The sequence below is a fragment of the Numida meleagris genome, chromosome 2 (assembly GCF_002078875.1).
Source record: "Numida meleagris isolate 19003 breed g44 Domestic line chromosome 2, NumMel1.0, whole genome shotgun sequence".
NCBI classification, from domain to species: domain Eukaryota; kingdom Metazoa; phylum Chordata; class Aves; order Galliformes; family Numididae; genus Numida; species Numida meleagris.
In genome coordinates, this window is record NC_034410.1 from 112,401,087 (window position 1) to 112,420,579 (window position 19,493).

Here is a 19,493-nt window from a genome sequence, read left to right on the forward strand (position 1 = left end):
TCATTGGCATGGCATTGTCAAAAATGAGGCTGTTGGGCTTCTTCTGCCTTTTGGATAGTGAAACTCTCCTAAGATGTTTGAGTGAGATGTGACATATCAGGTGTGGTTTGTGAAACTTGTCAAACTTTATGTGCTATGTGATTTGTCATTTGTGTTTTTCGCCTACATAATCCTGTGGTCAGACTGATACAGGCAAACAAATGGCAGAATAAAGCATTGCTGGATTTGTACACAAGTCAGTCCAGGATTTTGACCATACAGCTGAGGTTCACTGAACACATGGCAGGGTAAGGAGGGGTCTTTCATGTGACCATCACCATCTGCACTGAGCCTTTGCAGGAGCAGTTGCTGAAAGGGTGGTTTATGAACTAGCCTGGGCTGCCTTCAGCGAGACATTTGGGGACTCCCAGTAAGACCTGCAGTTCAAACAGGTGTTATTAGTTGATTTACTGTTTCCCACTCTTATGTGATAAAATTCAACTTTTTTTTTTCCAAGTTAAATCAGTGTATAAGTATATATTTTCATTTGCACCGTAATTATTCCCCCCTTGCTGTCCTAAGTTGTGGCTAAAAGCCACAGTAGACCCACAGTGCAAGTTTCACTTCTCTTTCAGCTAAAACAGCTGGAAATCAGTCTAGATTCATTAATTTCACTTGTCTCAGACCCCCTGGATGTGGAAAACTAAGAAGGAACTCCTGATTCTGGGTGGGTTTCTTAGGGAAGCCTTGCAAACACAACTAAAGTTTATCAGTAGATAAGACTGAAATTGCATGAGTATGAATGAGTACAAATTCCTTATTTTAAAGCAAGGCAGACAGCAAGGTTCTTCAGATTATTCTGTTTTCCCCTGTGAGTACAAAATATTGTGGTTAGATTTGTTTGGGAGGCTGCAGGTGGTTCCAAATAAAGGTATGAATGCAATGAAGCCTCAAAATATCAAAAGGACTAATTCCATCCAAGGCCAAAATGAGTCTGACCAAACTGTTTGGAGTACCTTCTCTATTTTGAAAAGAAAGACCTGTGTATCCCTGCAGAAAACAGGTTGGCCATGAGCCAGCAGTATGCCCTTGTGGCCAAAAAATCAATGATATCCTGAGGTGTATTAAAAAGAGCGTGTCCAGCAGGTCAAGGGAGGTGATCCTCCCCCTCTACTCTGCCCCAGTGATGCCACGTATGGAGTTCTGTGTCCAGTTCTGGGCTGTCCAGTTCAAGAAAGACAGGGAGATTCTAGAGAGAGCCAGAGAGGACTACAGAGATGGTGAGGGGCCTGGAGCACATCTTTTGTGAGAAAAGGCTGAGAGACCTGGGACTGTTCAGCCTGGAGAAGACTGAGGGGTGATCTCATCAATGCTTAGAAATATCTAAAGGGTAGGAGTCAGGTGGATGGTGCCAGGCTCTTTTTGGTGGTGTCCAGAGATGGGACAAGGGCAATGGGCACAGACTGGAACACAGAGCCTACAGTTTTGTGATTCTACCAGGGACTCTTTTGAAAATCTCAGAAATTGCCTGTAAACTATTAACTGTACTTTGTGTCTCTTCTGTAATATTTCCGTTCTAAGTTAGTCTCAGTGTCTTTTGAAAAAGCAGATCCTTAGGGGTTAGCTCAGTGCCAAAACTGCAGAGTAAATCCCTGTGAAGTATAGATAGGTAAAGTTGAAATTTCGCAGTCAGAAGTTAAATTCTAGGGCTGAGGAAAGTGATTACAACCTGTTTATAGTCATGCCCCAAGAAAGCCATAGGGAGAAACTAATTTCCTAATGTGCTCCTAGCTAGAATATTATTATTTTAGGCTTTCTCTCACTGGCAGTCTCTTCAGGAAAATTACAAGAAATTACATATATATAAAATCAGCTTTTGGACTACTGCAATGTCAAAAACATCATGAAATACCTTACAGCCTAGATAACCAAAGGAAGCTTCTATTGTTCTTGGGTGGTACATATTCGTAGGTTAATCGTACTCAGTCCAATTACTTTGATGATCTAAAGCTACAAGTCCTAGAATTTACACATTTCAGCCTTATGTTTTGTTACCTTTTCTCTTCTCATTTACAGAAAGCTCACTTGCAAGGTGTGCTTGTTTCACTATTTTTCCGAGAATGACAAAGAAGGGAATGTGAGTTCTTTAGCTTAAGTTTGGAACAAATGCCTTGTTCAAGAGCTCTTTCAAGTAGTGACGGATATTCTTTTTCATATGGTTTGGACTTCTTGGGTGAAAGGATATTTGAAATTTTTGGTTACATAAGAACTTACAGGGAAAGCTGGCTCTTAAAACATACTGTCTCTATTATGAAACTGTTGTAAACATTATGAGGAAGTGATGAAACCTATAATAGTATTCTGATCAACAGATGGGTAGGATATTCTTCACTATTTGTCCTATAAATAAGCACTGATGTGGAAAAGATCTGCCTTGGGGAAAGACGTAAGGTTAACATGGGAATGTGATCAATCACTGCACAGTATCTGTCAATCTGTCTTCCATGTAAGTACTCAAACCAAAATAATCTGAACAGACGTTTAGAAATCTTAATGGGATTTGAAATCTAGCCAAGTCACATTGCTTCTCTGATAGCACCACCGGTAGATACATGTAAGTAAACTCCACAGAAGGAAAAAAAAAAAACACAGATAAATTTACACAAATTAATTAATTGCCATGATAAAAGCAACAGTGAGAACTTTTTGTGTATGCCCTCCCACCTCACACGAACATTCTCAAGTGTGCGATTGCATGTAATTTCAGCTGTCTGATTACACATTGTTTCTCTCTCCCCAGGACTCTCACTTCATAAAACGATGATGTAGGGATAACAAACAACTAGGAAGCCATTCATTGCTGCTTTTCCTGCTTTTTCAAAATGTCCCCACACTTTTCTCACTGTTCCAAGGAAAAAAAGTAACAACATCTCCAGCAGGCTGCTAATTTTCATGAAAGTCTGTACAGAAACACAGTAGGGTCTATCTTTCAATACCTCTTTGCTGAGTGGCATCCACAGCAATGAATGAGGCTCCACTAAAGATGAATTGAAAAGTTAAAAATTAGCCCAAAAACAAGCTAGTCAGCATTGAAGTGGGAATAGGGTCATGGACAGCTCCTCTAGGGTCTTGGACACTAATCTCAGCTTTGGATTCATGGTCTTGCTGGGGAATTTCACACAGCTGGCCAGCTCTGAAACGCTGGTTTGTGGATTTTGTTTTGGTTGCATTTTTATTTGGTGTGTTTGTTCTGCTCCAAGAAAGCAACCTGTGGGTTAGGATCTCCTTACTCTTCTAATTAGTATTTAGATCATCTACTCTGGATGTTTCTTCCCTGCAATATCTTCCTTGCCTGAGGGAATCCAGACTGGTCTTTCCTACCTCCCAGGCAAATGTTTTCTGAGCTCAGGTTCTCAGAGATTTCTGTTTCAACTCTTATGGTTTGCATGAGTTCATTTCTTATTCACAGAAAAAAAAGGAACCAAGACAGATTCGGTACCTACAGAGGAGGAAATATCACCTGAAAATAGGGACCTCGTTCCAGTCACCTCCAGATAATGCTCAAATATTTTCAGTATTCACTGGAATTGGTTTGATCACAGCTCAGTGAATTCTATGCTTTTGTACTCTCTGTTCCTCTTCTCCTGCCCTGCCAATCTGGCCAGTCATGCCATAAGCCTCCTGTCTTATTCCGTCTACTCCTGTCTTCCCCCACATGCTCAATATCGTGGTGCATATGTAGACACCATAATAAGTATCCTATTTAACATAACACTGCTTTTGATATGCCATCATGCCTAAGACATGGCAAATGAACTACTGGTTTACGTGGGCCATCTCGTGGTAGAAGTGGAATACTACAAAGAAAACCATTTCAAACTTTTCCTTCTGAAAGACATTTTAATATGATCTGCGAGACACACACAGTTTCTTTTCTGATCAGTGGTTTTCCCCCACACTGCAGTAAGCAAGATGATTAGGCTCACAAGCCATTCTCTGAATAAGCTGAGGATATGGCCACAGATTCCTTTTTTTCTCTCTCAAACATTAATCTTGAAAACTACCAGTTGGAGTTTCTGAAAAATGAAAAACCAAGTTGTAAATCACCGAAAGTAGGAAAAAAAGGTCTACTGAAAGGTCTTAAGAACAATTTTAAGCCCTCTGTTGGGTGGGAAGCAGACAGTTCTGGGTCCCTACACCTCTATATTTGACTGGAAAAGGTATTTTAAAGAACAAACAGAAACTCTCATTTCACTGAATTCCGCAGACAGTAACTGCTGTGTTTATAGCTCTGGAATTTCAGGGCTGTGAGGGCACCCTTCAGCTCTGTAACCCCCTCCCACCATCACAGCGGTTGGGCTGTCCATGTAAGGCCAGCTCTGACATTGTATTTCTGGGATGAACCTGCTGCAGAGAACCTGTGCAAGAAAGATCTGTCAGCAGCCTTACGGAAAGCTTCTGCGCCTTGGCTCAGGAGCTGTGTTTAAGTGTCTCTAAGCTCAGGTCCTGGGCCCTGTCAGAGTTATGCTGTAGGCATGCTGGTGCTTTGACATAGAACCCACTTGTCTTGATGCTGACTTGCTGATGTGACTTGCTGGCTTGACCTTGAATATGACTTGTCACTACAGATCTGTCTAGCAGTCTCCAGACTGCGGCTGACCCTGGCTGTTGCCACTGAGCTTGTTTTGCTTTCCTCACTCATTTTCCTCTAAAGGCAGTCACCATCCTGCCAGCTTTTCTGTTGGCTTCCCTGGTGGGGCAGCCCTTTTCCTGTCTTTATTCTTAGGCAACGACCTACATCAAAAACTCTCAGCTCTATCTTCGACCATATGAATAACTGCCTTATCTACTTCCAATGAAAACTAGCCTTCAACATATTTCCATCACTTGCATTTTCCAATCAAAAACCATAGCTCACCCAACTGTTTCAGTGTTCCCTTGTTTGCCTCCATGTGATTATCATCCAGTCACCAGTAAGCAAAAGATTAAGTTTTTGGACTGAAAGTTAGCCACCATGCCTAGCAGCTTTGTGAGTGTATATAGGTAATATGCAGCATATGTGCAGCAGTTTTGCAGAAATGAAGTGACTTCAAGAGTTCAGTAGGTAAAGAAGCAAATGATCTTGTGTACTCTTGTTACAGTGCCAAATGGCAGAAGGAAACGGAGATTGATGGCTGTGTGCTTTCTTGGACTAAGCTGCCATAGACAGCTTCCTCACATTCAACATTACAACAGAGAAATGGTTCCTAAAACCATGCCAGCTGGACACAGGTTAGAGCAGCCTCCTGATTTGTGACTATCACAAAATGTTTGGAAATGGAGAATCACAACAATTCATTGCTTTGATAATAAACACAGATGGGGGAAAAACATCAGTTAACATTAATGCCATATCCTCGGTACATAAAAGAGAACACAAGTGCACATCTGCTTGAATAAACTTTATTTAGAGTATCATAGAAAAAAAAATCACTGATAGCACCAAAAAAAGACTTACAAGATAAAGGTTATAAAGGAAAGACACATACGAGTTCATAATAAATACACTGCTCTCTTACCATAATACACACAATATCCCTTGAAGTTGCACACATAGGAACTAATTACTCCTAAGGCAGACATTTCACTTGCCAAGTTGGTCCCTGTTTTTAAGGTTAAATCCTGCCCTTCTTACTCAGGCAAATTCTTAGAGTTATTCCTAAGAACTCAGTCTCAATAAGAGACAGACGGCTAGACTCTTTTCATAAGTATCTTATCTCATCTGCTACATCTATATGCAACTGTAGAGCAAGATTGTCTTTTTACACTGGATCTATCCAGGAACCAGTAAATATAGTCAATATAATAAAGTTATTCACATGAAAAATAGTTCAATTTACTGAATTTGGCAAATGTAGAAATAATCTGCACTATCACACGTTTAAGCTTGTGGTTACAAAGCAGTGTTCACATAGTAGTCACAGTTAATGTTTCTTTATATTATTTCAATTAATGCTTGTCACATTGTCTATCTTACGCAGCTGCTTCATCAAAAAGAACAAGCTAGAGAGTTCTTTAATTAAAAACCCTGAGAAATGTACCAGCTTTATTCAGATATGGTTGCTCTGAATGTAACGTCTCCTATTTTATCTCGTGGCCCCACGTCAGAGGCAGATGTTGGTGGTATGGCAGTAGAAGCTAAGCCTTCCCACCAATATTCCCAAATATTTTGTTGCTGTGTGACACACGGCAGCAGAGGGACAGTCTGACAAAATGGTGTCTGACATTCAAGTATGAAGCAAAGGGGTGGAATTGAATTCCTCTGCACAGAAAAATTTGGACCCATAGACATTCATCAACTCTCGCCAAGTTTATGGAGACCGAACAGTGGATGTGAGCACAGTGAGGCAGTGGGTGCATTTCAGCAGTGGTGACAGTGATGTGAAAGACAAACCACGTTTCAGATGGCCATGCACAGCTGTCACATCACAAAGTGAAGAGCATCTCAATCAGCTCATCTGTGCAAATCAGCTAATGACTGTGACTATGCTGAAAAACAGTATTTTGCAGCTGAGAATTTGCTGTATTAAACTGTGTTATTCTACTCTTCGTATCTACCTACTGTCATTTCCAAAGAAATAAATAGGAGGCATTACTTTTGGAGTGACCTATGTATTGGAGAGTATAAGGTACTGCAGAACAGAGCTGAGGTATAAACCTGATTTTTTCCATAAACTCCAAGTCCCCACTGATGTTAACAGGGCTTGGAAACTGTGCAATAAAGTGGAATTATAGCTGATTGTCTCATCTAGGTTAGTTTTTGAATGCAAAAAAAAAATTCACTAATTGAACCAAATGCCAACATTGAAAGTTTTCTAACATACACTTATTTTTTTTATTCCAGCTATGTTAACTATCCACAAGCAGACTACTGTCTCCACTGAATTAATGGAAAACTACCTCTAACTACAATGAGAATTCTACTCAGTAACTACAGGAAAAGTTAGAGTGTATATAAAGCAAAAGTTAGGTTTACATTCCTTTACAGGCCTCTGTTTCTCTGTGTGTTTCTCCTATCTGTCTGCTGATTCCAGTTACTCTCAGATTCTTTGAACACATATAAAATGAAATTCGAAAAGAATAGGAAGCGGAAACAGAACGTAACTATGCTCTTACCTATTTTACCTGATATTTGCAATGCCCAATTTAAAATGCATCTTCATATTTACATAAACCTCACAAGGTATAACCTCTCTGAACAACACTGAATGTACAACACAACTTTTCAGAGATTGGGTATAGCACATCCTTTCAGTGTCTCTTTGCTATCACGCTTCCTTATGACAAAATAATCCCTGTCAAGAACTTGGTTACATACACAAATTTACAACAAGCCCAAGATCCAAAGTCTCATTTGTTAAATCATTTGAAGAGGATAGGAATTTACTACACAATATACCTAAAGCTCAAGTGCTGTCACAGTACGCAACATTTTACAGAGATAACTCCCATATTTTGAAATAAGAATACAATGCTTTTCCTTGTTCTCAACCTGAAAGTGTTCAAATTCATAAGTATAAACAAAAAATATTTCCTGGAAGAAAAATGTATTTTTCTGCAGCAATAAAGCATAACCCAAGACAACTATTACAATCTAGAATGTAAAATTTTAGATTAGTGGTCTAATAGTGCAGAAGAAACACAGGATAAGTTATTGTGAAATAAGATAATTGTTCTGTCTTTGTGTCACATGCATTGCATTATATCAGCTTAATTATGCAATGCAGGCAAATAATTCCATTTATAAATAGCAATGCCGCACCTCTGACAAGATACTCAATTGAAAAAATAGACTTGCTGAAATGAAGAAAACGTTCCTGTATAAATCGGGCTATAATTATAAATCAATTCTTTTGTTTCTTCACCTTCACTGGGGAAATGGTGCAGGCTCTTCCGGGCTGTAAAATATTTTAGAAGTACAGATTACTTTACTGCTATCAGCCTTGACAGTATCTTTGTTAGCAAAGTTATTCTGTGTAGCATAACAGCAAACAAAATTACAACAATTAATATAAGAAGAATCATTAAGATACAGGTTCAGAATGCTGTTGACAGTGGTATTTTATTACTGAGGAGGGAGAAATTCGACTGTTAGTTTGAAATCCAGGCTATAGAAAAAGATACATTCATGAGCTATTGGCAGCATCTACCAGAGATACCAACACTCATAATACTGGCAGAAACGCATCAGAGCATCAGCCTACTGAAAGACGCAGTGCAAACATGGTCTTTGTTGGTAAGGACAATAAAAACTGAATCTTGCTCTAGTTTGTCATGTAGGCAGCTCTAAACACATTAAAATTGATTACAGATGGATATGAAAGTGATATTAAAAGAATGGTCTAATCATACACTTTATCTATGATGTCTTAATTTTTGTCAGTTGAAAAGAGTTTACATTTTTCTCCACATGTGCATATATGTACACAAATTCATATACACTGTATCTCAACAGGAAGAAGAGTTACCAGAAGAGTTGCCACATTTACTTGGATGCCACTTTTACAAAGCCATTCTATTTCTAATATCCCTTACTTTTTATAAGCCTATAAAGATTGCAGAGTAAGCTTTTCAGAAAGCAGTGAGAGGTACTTGACAGCTGAGTCTTTTTCAAAACCTTCAGTAACTTGCATTTATAAACAATAAACTTACCTTCATTAACAAAGAAGTCAGCTATGTAATATGCAGCCCTTACAGCTGATGAGGAATGTGGAATGCCTGATGAGTTCTTCCATTCAAAAGGATTTTTTTCTGGATGCCACTGGACACCATAAATTGGGTATTTGTACGCTGCAACAAACACATTTTCCATCAAAGCATTTAAGCAAGATCTATACCTGGAGAGTGATGTGCTTAGTCTTACTGCAAAACAAAGTCAAAGGACAAGCTACAAAAGAACCTCACTTAACAACAGCTTCACAAAAGCCTAAAGAGCAAGCTGAAACAGATCCAAGTATCGAGATCTCCTTGAAGGCCCAGTCAATTCAGAGGCAGCTCCCATTTGGTCTGTGCCAGGAGGAAGCCAGTTCTCAACTCTCGCATAAAAAACAGAGGCACAGCAGGCGATGACTGCTCTGTGATAAACTGCTTGCAGGCACAGGACATGTTATCATTAGCCTGATTAGGTCTTCTGATCAAACTGTTCTTCACCTCTTCTTCTGGAGGACTGCCAGCATGCCATACAGAAGAATCCCAGGGGCTGACAGCTGAACCTCATTGTAGAGCTGCTAGTTGTGCACTGATCAAAATAAACCTCTCTCTAATGAGCTAACATTTTTTTGAGCTGAGCAAGCCTGGTGGAAAACATATGTAACATGAGGTAGGGAAAGCAAAAGGATTTTGGAGAACAATTACCAGTGTTGGTGTCAAAGCAATGAGAGATACTGCTGTTATTTCCAAATTGTGAATTGTTCTCCCTGTACAGCAAATGAGTAATAGAGCATCTCAGGAAGCCATGCATAAGCAGACAGACAACAAGCAAGATGCAACAGGCGTACACTAGGGGTTAGACTATTACAAGATGAGTGCTATACACTTCGTATCACAGCACTGGAATATTCCAGTGCTAAAGTGTCACAGCATATATGTGGGGAACAGTGGGTAAAAGAAGTAAGTAGTTAAGCTCAAAAATATGTACTCAAAAGAAAAACTTTCTCTGCAAACAGTATGTCCATCACAGCCAGAGCACAGACAGGGCCAGCACTCACCCTGTTATTCTAACAGTAAGCTTGCACTACAAATCAGCATAAATGCCACTACACCTCTGACACCTCCAGATAAATACTTTGTTACAGTCATATTTTACAAAGGAAATTCATTTTCCTACCTTCCATGGTAGATACAAATTCCACTTCATCGTCAGCGTTAGTGGTCAGAATATTATAGAAATTATAAAGCTTTTCATTTTTTGTGAAATTCTGCAGTAAGAAGGAAAGAAAATAAAAATGTATAATCTGTCCCTTTATTTCTAGTTTAGACAGAAAGAATGCATTTGTGTTCGTGAGGTAAAATGATCAAATACCTCCATGGAGATGCTCCACACATGAAAGTTTGATGTCAACGCCTCACTAGCAAAGGCATGTAACAAGTCATTAGGAAGGTTCTTGAATAATCTACTGTGTTTTGCAGCTGTCACAAAGAAAAAAGAAAAAACACATACTGCCCATTACCCAAGCTGCTAACAGACTGTCTATTACTGAATAGGAAACACGTTTAATGAAACTCTACTTTAACACAAACTTTTAGGTTTCTGTGGTAAAACTTTACAATCTAAGAATGTACTGCAAGGAAACAAAAAAATCAGTGAAATAAATCCAGAGTTGCACTGACTTTATAAAAGTTTGGACAACATAATGAGAAAGTACTTAATCATCAGAAACCCCCCAAACATTCAGCCTTGTGTATTTTTCACAAACAAAACCACAGTATCTCTTAGCAAAACTCAGACACGAGATGTAATGGGATTTCTCACCTGACGTAAAGTTCAGAGGGAGTGAAAAACCATTTGTCTTGGTATTAACAAGTAAAATTTCACCACTTGTGAGATATGTCAGCAATTCGTGTCCAAGACATGTTCCCCATACTGGGAAATAGTCTCCTTTATCATTAGCCTTCAAAATAAACAACAACAAAATGAAGAAAAGGTACTGAAGATTTACAGAAAGAAAATCGAACAGAACTTCCTACTCTTTTCACTTTCACTTTTGTAGGTGAGAAATAAAACTACTACAGCAGTACAAACTGCTACCAAGGAGTTGTAACAGTTCAACAATTGAAATAACCACGCCAAATGCCTTAGTTTTTCTTTTAAAACTTAAAAAAAAAGAGAAGAAGCAAACATCAGTCTGGATGGTAAGTGTATATTAAACTACACTGATGATGTTACATTTTAACAATCAACTTAAAAACTAGAAAAGCTACTAGAATGCTATTGACTTGAATGGGGATTAACGTTTCACATCTTCTACTCATACTAAAGCACAGCCAGACCAAACCATTGCCCATTCTGGACATCTGAAAATTAAAAGAAAAGGCTCAATCATACCTTTAAAACAAACAAACAAACAGAAAAAAAACTCCGTAACATTCAGCCTATTACATACCTGCTAGTATATTGTTGATTATGGTAGCTCACCTTACATTTGTAAAATTGCTAATATTTTATAGTGCTAATCAAGTCTCAAAAGATGAAAATTAAAACACACGATCATCACTAATAGCACAGGAAAAAATAAAGATGAGTAAGCATTACCTATGAAGAAGTGAAAATTATTTTCTGCCTTTCGGTCACCTTAAGTACACGTACCAACCAGTAAGTCTGCCTCTTTGGTCATAAAGTTATGACATACAAAATTGGTTGTGAAATGTCAATAGAATTTCATAATAGTCCTGCAAACACTAACAGGAAACCACAAGAAACCACCGCCCCAAGCTGCACTTTACACCATGAGCAGTTTTGTAGAGACAAAGGAGACTACTAGTTTTATAGAATTGTAAGAATCAGGTTGAAGGTGAGAGGTGAAAAGGTGACGGAGGCAGATGAAAGAGTAATGACATTAGTATCACAGGGACTGAGCAGTAGGAAACTGATGCATTGAGCTGCAGCTGATTGGTCCTGTGGATGCCACAGCCTGAACTTTCCTTGTCTGCTGGAAGAAAGTCAGCAGCAAGAGTAGAGAAGAATTCCTCTCTGCCAATGAATGCCTCCTATTGTGGTAACAGTTTAAGCCCTACTAATATGGGTTTAGTATAAAGTTCAATTAATCTCCATTCCTTTCAACACTGTACTTACACGATAGTAAAGTTTTACTTCAAAAATGTGTTTATTATCTAGAAAAAAAAGAATCTCTTATGCTCTGAGAGCTTTAAAGCTTCTGTAAGGATTCAGAGCCTCCCTGATGTTCCTTGAAATAAATGGCTTTCCCACATATCCAATCTTTTCCTGAAAAAGCTAATGATTAACAATAAAAAGGAATTAATACCACCTTTCACATGCTTTTTTCATGTTATAAGTTAAATTAGTGTTAACTTCAAAAATGTGCTGTATTTACAGTTACCAAGCCAATGGAAATCAGTAAAATGAGGTAACATGCTAAAGTAGACATTTCCCATGCACCTTCAAAGATGTATTTAAATCTACTTCCATATAAGAATAAAGGTGCTTCATTAACTGTAGTATATATGTTAGGAGAAGCCTCAATGTTACACAATTGTAAACTGGATTGTTTGAGAGCCTCTCAAGAATTCCTTCTGAGTCTAAGCTTTATTTATAAGACTTTTACAACTGATCACATTTAGGTGGATCTTTGTTCAGCATTTAATGTCACTGGATACTTGGTGCTTTTGGGAAGCTTTACTGTTACTTTATTGCAGGTTCAGAACAGCAATGAAGTCCCTAGTTATAATAAATACATGCTAACTGGAATTTAAGACAATGACACCACTTGTAACATGAAAGGGTGTCAGGTGTCTGAAATGACTTTTTACGCAGAAGCTAGCAATGAGATATTTATTAACAGGCTTCCAGTTAACATGTTGGAAGCCAGTGGGAAACTGAGAATGCGAGCCTCCTTTTGATCTTTGAACAGTGACAGTAACAAGAACAGACTGTTCCTTAGTAATTACCTCTAATGCCTTGTGGTAAAATATCTTAGCAACCCTGGAATATTCTGAAGTCTTAAGATCCACACCACCTCCTGGAAAAAGTACCCTGAAAGGCAACATCCAAGAATATGATTAGCAACAGTGAATAATGGTGATCAAATTAAAACCTGGACAGTGGCTTTAAGGGTCTTGATTAGAATGCCAAGATTTCAGAAATCTATAGATGGGTATCAAAGGTTCCAACAGGAACAGGGGGGATCTAGTCAGAAAAGTCAATGGTGATTCAAATACATTTTCTAGAGAAGGCACTCAGCTGGATGGAAGGCTGAATAGCCTGGTAAGCTTGCTACACTGATGAGCTCTCTGTTATATTATGTCAGTTTAGACAGCTATCACATACACAGTTACATTAGTCTTAGTCATTCACATTATCCTAGTCTTTTACTGAATCACATTCTAAAGTTTTGTGTTCTTATACTTGGAAATGGTTACTAGCACAAAGTCATGACCAAAAATAGCACAAAGAAAGAGAGAGCTGAATAAACAGAAAATACATGAAACAGAGATACTTCAGCTACTATAGAAAAGAGTTGCCTGCAATGACTCCATCAAATCCTACCCTCACTCCAAGCTGCTTCTTCCTATGACTTTAAAATCCTTTCCCCATTCTCAATTCATCCTATTCCATTTAAGTACAGACAAATTGCAGCCCTTCTTATGGCAGATAGTTACAGATCCAAAAGTTCCCACTGAAACACAAAAAAGTATACTTGGCTGTAACCTTTGGTCACAGAGGACCTAATTTAGCTAAATAAGATAGAGCAATCTCAGAGGTTATTTCAAAAAAATTGTGTGCAATCTTTTTCCTCCACAAAAATAAAAATAAAAAAATACAGCTGTAGCTATTCTCTGTGTGGCTTCCTAACCACAAAAACCACAAAAGCAAAAGAGTCCACAGAGTCTAACAGGTTTCATATGTGCAAATGATGACATGGGAAGCAATCAAGTTCTTCTATCACAGTCAGTAACTTAAAATGAAGTCTCTTCCAGCTAAAACTGGAACGGTATCCACAAAACTGAAAGAACCAAGTGATCTCTCTCTAACCCACTGTAATGGGACCTCAACTGGATTTACTTGAGCTACCTCCACCAACCATGGAGTTTTCAACAAAATAGCTGAAGGATTTCCTCAACATTTCTGTGCTCTGGAAACAGTAACTTGTAATTTATTCTAGCTCCTTGTTAGTATCTTAGTGATACATTTCATATGATCCTAAGCATCTACAAAGTGAGCGAGTGTGTGTTTTAACTCTTCGGGCTTGGTTTATTTTAAGGTGAGCAATGCACAGGATCCTGCAAAAGCCATCAAATAACTGGTGGAAAAGTAGAGCAGTATTCGCAAAAACATAAATCAAATTATTCTCTAGCACTAATTTAGAAAATGAATATAGCTGAAGATATTCTCAAAACAGGACAAATTATAGGCTTCTACATAGACTTGTTTAGACAGATACGATGATCCTCATATGGAAGAGGTGGGAAATTCATTTCACCCATTCCTTCTGTTCAAACCATCATAAACTGGCCAACATTAATCAGAAAAAAACAACTGACATTTCTGCTAGTGCAAACCGGAAGTAACTCATTAAGCAACAATGATAATGGCTTATTATTGTGATAAGCAGGTCAAAATGCAGCTACCTGCATTCTGCAGTCTCTCACTGATTATACCCGATGATGTTCACCATGAATTTCAAAGGTTGTCTCAGAATTATAAAGCTACATTCATAAAATTCTATCTCTGCTATAATAACTTTCATGGTCTTAAGATGAAGGCATTTAATAATAAAGAATTTCCAACTGCAAAGAACTTCAAGCTAAGGTCTTACAATATGAAAGATCAACTAATTTCTCCCTTATTTTAAGTTCCCACAGTACAGAGAGTCCTTCCCCACACAGATCCCATTTGTTACTTACACACAACTGTATTATGGAATTCACTAGCTGACAGTGGAGTGTAATGACAGGAAATATAGATCATTCTTACCCACCTACATAGCACAGACTCAACTTCCAACCTCAGCAAGGAAGGGACAGAAGGATAAGAGATCTAGATCTATTTTCCTAATACTCCATTAAGCATTGACAAAGACTAGGGGGTAGAAAGGAGATTCCATTGTTTACAGTTCTTCTGGTATGAAAAGAGAAGGTGGCAGTCATGAAAAAGTGACTAAATTACTCATTTTGTCTCCAATACAGGAAGACACAGGGAAGAAAGCACGATTGCCTTACACTTCCTTATTCTATAACACTGTGAAAAGCCACATCTTAATGTATAGGCAGTGCTGCGGGGTGTAAGATGGCACAGCTACCCCCAGATAGCCACTGGTCTAAATATTCAAGTTTTAGTCATGTTGATTAATATTGATATATGCATAAGATTTATGAAAATATTAATGGTTTAAGATGTTCATCTCATGACTACAGGTAGACCAATCACATGCTATGGGATCACACACAATAAAGCCACTGAAGTGTAGCACCAGTTGATATAACTCTTCTAAAGTGTGATTTTAGCACAAGGTAAACATAAAATGTTTTGATTTTCCTTAGCTCACTATTAAAAGTGTGTTAAGCTGGATCACATGTGGAAAATGTGAAAAGAAGACACGGGGGATTGTCACCAAAGGTCAGCTGACAATTTGGAATAAGTTTGCCTAACCCAAGACCTAAGCCTCAGAATCATGGCAGGCAAGATGGACCATTCAAGACAGAAAGAGCCCAAAGAGAAAAGGGTAGAAGAGAATGGAAATCAGAAGCCTTGATGATGGAGGAACTATGGAGAATACTGAAAGAGAATGGAAGAAGAGAGAAGATAGGGTTGGAGCAGGGAAGGCTAAGAGTGATGACACACCCAGCAAGAGCTATTACGTTTCAAAATCAAGGCGATCGCTCAAAGGAGAATGAGAAAAAAAGGAAGTGACCTACTTCACTTGTAAAGAATAAACCAACTGTTAACCTCTATCACTCCACTTGTGACTACCTGCACTGGAGAATGCTAGTATGAGCCCTGACAGTGTTACAGATTATCTGACATGCTCCAAATGGAAGAAAATGGAGCAGATCTACATGGGATGAAACAGTGCTCTGTCTTAGAACAGATTTATATGTCTGCAGCACTCAGCACAAGCCTTCAAGAGAGCAGAAAGACAACATCCTTGAGAAAACAGCAAATCTCAAAACAAGAATTATGAGTATTTCAACAGAAAAACAACGCTTAAAACTTACCCATTAATAGAGTGGAATATTTTATCATATTCTTCATCTGAAAGATTTAATCTGAAATGCCAAGAAAATAGTTACAGAACACATACTATATATATATTTAACCATAAAAATATCATAGTTATTGAACTGAAAGAAGAGGTATAGGAAATATACAAAAAGCATGGTTTAAACATTCATAATAAAATAGTCCAAGTGTAAATGAAACAGGAACCTGTCAGATATGGTTCAGGATTAGATACTCTGAGACCCCTTTGCAACCAATCATTAAATTTAACATTTACATAAACGGTGTGGCTATTATTTCCTGCAGACTGGCAGCTCCGGTTTTTGATTGATCCCAAGATGCACTGAACTGCAAACAGTTGGTCACACCCCTTCTTCAGAAAAGACTGACAGGTGGAAACATCAGTAAACATCCGGAAAACAGTATAATGGCCCTACACTCCCGCAAAATGTGTACACTGAGTATATTCAAAGTGTCCAGCTTTGTAGTATCTAACTAAGCTTAAAAAATTGGAAGCATCCATTCAATGTGTGATCGGTAACACTTCTGGTCAGCAACCATTCTGAAAGCTCCACTACCTACATGCAGAACACCAGCTTACAATTCAGGCACTTCACCATTGCCCTTACCGGTCTGTGTGGGTACATCCCATTATGACTTTTTTTTTTTTTGCAGCTCCATTATTATCATTTTTAATTTTGTATGATTCTCATTTTAACATCTGACCATAGTGCATTTACTATTCTAGAGCCAACTGCTGCCAATGAAGCACACTCAGTTCTTTTACTTATTCTCTTACTTTTTACTCAGGAACCAAAAAATTACACAATAAGGTTTCAGTGACCCACACTTTGAGGAGAACTGGAATTTGATTTCTTCAAGGATAGACAGTCTTCCTCCATTACTTCAACTCTAGGACGACAGAATGTGACAAAAGATAGTATCTCTCCAGATGCTAGATGTTTGTTTGTCAGTACACATTAGACTGAACATAACTAACTTCAAAAAAACACCAACGTGAACTAGGGAGGGTAATTTTAGAGATTAAAAAAGAAGAAGAAGAAGAAGAAATTGAGAGAAAGAAAAGATTTTTGTAAAAAGTAATATTAAAAGTGAAATGTTCCAGCCTACTACTATTCTGATTTTTAAAACAGCTTGCAAATTGTGGCATATTTGAATCATCACCGATGGGCTATAAACACTCAGAAAATCAGCACGACTGCTGCCTGTGCCTCCAATAGTCTTATGTTAACGGTTACCCGTCTGCAGAGATATAAAAACCCACCTTATTGGCACAATGCGGGCACCAGCAGACTCTAAGAACTTCACATACGAAGCCGCAATATACGAATTTCCGAATTTGTGGAACTCATCAAAGTGACATTCCTGTGACAATATCCCTGAGAGGTCCAAGAAAGAAAATCAGCATTATAAGAAATGTTTCACCCAACTGTTAGGCACAGAAAGAAAAATCAGACTCCAATTGCCGACCCCCCACATTATAGCATTCCCTGCGCTGTCCAACAAAAAAATGGTGGGACAATGGGCATCAGCCATGCTGCCCGGTCACAAGGCACCAGACAAACATGTTTCACCTAAGACTCAACTCCCCTCTTTTAATTGTGCAGTAACAGCTTCTCTTAAATAAGTTCTATTTTGAGACTTTGTTAAAGTATGTACAGCGCTGCGGACAGGTTTCAACAACAAAGGCTTCACCACTTAGAGCTCACACGGTATAACCACCATTTTGAGTCTTTCGCACCACAGAAGCCCGCGGGGTTTGGTCTTATCAGCTACGTGCAGAGGATCAACACGTAGCTGTCACACGGCTGCTCCCCCGCCACCCCTTACCGACGATGGGCCTCTCGTTGGGCTCCGGCGAGCGGCCGCGCGGGGCGAGGGAGGCGGCGGTAGCACAGCCGAGCAGGAGCAGGACGGCGGCGGCGGCCGGGAGCGGAGCGAACCCCGCTACGCGCCCCATGTTTCCTCGCCCGCTGCCGCTCCGAACCGACAGTTCCGCGACCGGCTCGCCGGCCGCTCCAGCCACCGCCTCTCGCTGCGGGGCACACTGGGAAATGGAGTCCCGCCGGCCCCTCCGCCGGCAGTCTGGCACCGAGCGTGCTTCTCATTGCTCTCCTCACGCAGAGCGGGAGGAAACGGCCGTGGGCCCGCGGAGGGCCGAGCAGGGCGGCTAGCATCCTCCCGCAGTCCTGCAGCCTCCCAGCAGCCTTGGCGCTGAGGGCTGTGTTGTCACCCGCTTCTCGGGGCCTCTGTGGCTTAACAAGAGCAAACTGTGTGAACCTGCGGCCCGGAAGGCCAACAGTATCCCGGGCTGCGTCAATAGAGGGGTGGCCAGCAGGGAGAGGGAGAGGATTGTCCCCTGTGTTCTTGCCCTCGTCAAGTTTTGCGTCCAGACCTGGGGCCCCCAACACACGAAAGGTGTGGAGATATTGAAGTGGGTCCAGAGGAGGGCCACGATGGTCAGAGGGCTGGAGCACATCTCCTACAAAGACAGGCTGAGGGTACTGGGTTTGTTCAGCCTAGGGAAGAGAAGGCTCTGGGGATTCCTCGTTGTGGCCTTCCAGTACTTAAAGGGAGCTTATAAACAGGGTGGAGACTGACTTTTTACATGGTTTGATAGTGATAGGACAAGAGGGAACAGTTTCAAACTAAAAGAGGGGATATTTAAATTGGATGTCAGGGAAAATTTTTTTTTACACAGTAGGTGGTGGGGCACTGCCACGGGAAGTAGGTGGTCTTTGAGATCCCTTCCAACTCAAGCCTTTCGATGATACTATGGTATCACCAGCAGGAGTGGTGATACCAATCTCTTCAAAACAGAGGAGACTGGTTGAACAAACAAACAAAAAAAAGGTTTATTAATATAATTATGTTAAAATGTAAAAAAAAAAAATTAAATTGTGCATTAAACCATGCTTAAAGACAGTAGCAGCATTTAACAGCAAGTTTGTTTTTCAAAGGCACGCCTGGTCTTGTTAGAGAAGAATAAGGCACGCACAGATTTTTATTTATTTACTTTGCAGTTCAAAGCTGACCTACCTCCACACATCACACTTGCCCATTCATTATGCAAATGTCCTGATTATTTTATGTCATTAGCGGCAGCATCAGTTGTTCCTCATCCAGAGTTTCTAAGTTCTACTTACTGTGTAAACATTAAAAACAATTAACAGTTCATGTAAAAACAACTGTACTCAGTGCTCTATTGCATTACGTACTCATGTTACCATTTAATAATAGGTTCAGGATATTTTTGAACATATTTAAGACTTCATATTTGTAGAGATAGTATAGTTCAAATGAAAATAATAGCCATATATTTTGTCTACGTACAGAATCAAATGAAGGAATTTGATTTCTTTCTGTTAGATAAAACAGCAACAATCAGGGATTGGTTTCACAGGAACCTGTTCATGGAAACATGGTTCATTCCTTTACACGGTTTACATTCAAGGATTAAAACAGAGACCATAAAGTTAGTGCAATAGCTTCAGTTCTCCATCTCATAAATGACTTGGAACTTGAGTTATACACCTGAAGAACCGCCAAATGCCTGACT

The 19,493-nt window shown here is 39.4% G+C and overlaps 1 protein-coding gene across 1 annotated transcript; it reads right to left on the minus strand.

The window, feature by feature from the left end:
- GGH (gamma-glutamyl hydrolase) lies at positions 5,406 to 18,437 on the minus strand. The gene is given in 11 exon segments (XM_021387648.1): positions 5,406 to 7,916; positions 8,671 to 8,808; positions 9,845 to 9,935; positions 10,040 to 10,146; positions 10,490 to 10,628; positions 12,643 to 12,727; positions 15,910 to 15,960; positions 17,199 to 17,313; positions 17,765 to 17,921; positions 17,924 to 18,095; positions 18,097 to 18,437. Coding segments are annotated over 11 exon segments (1,494 nt in total). The 5' UTR covers positions 18,414 to 18,437; the 3' UTR covers positions 5,406 to 7,794.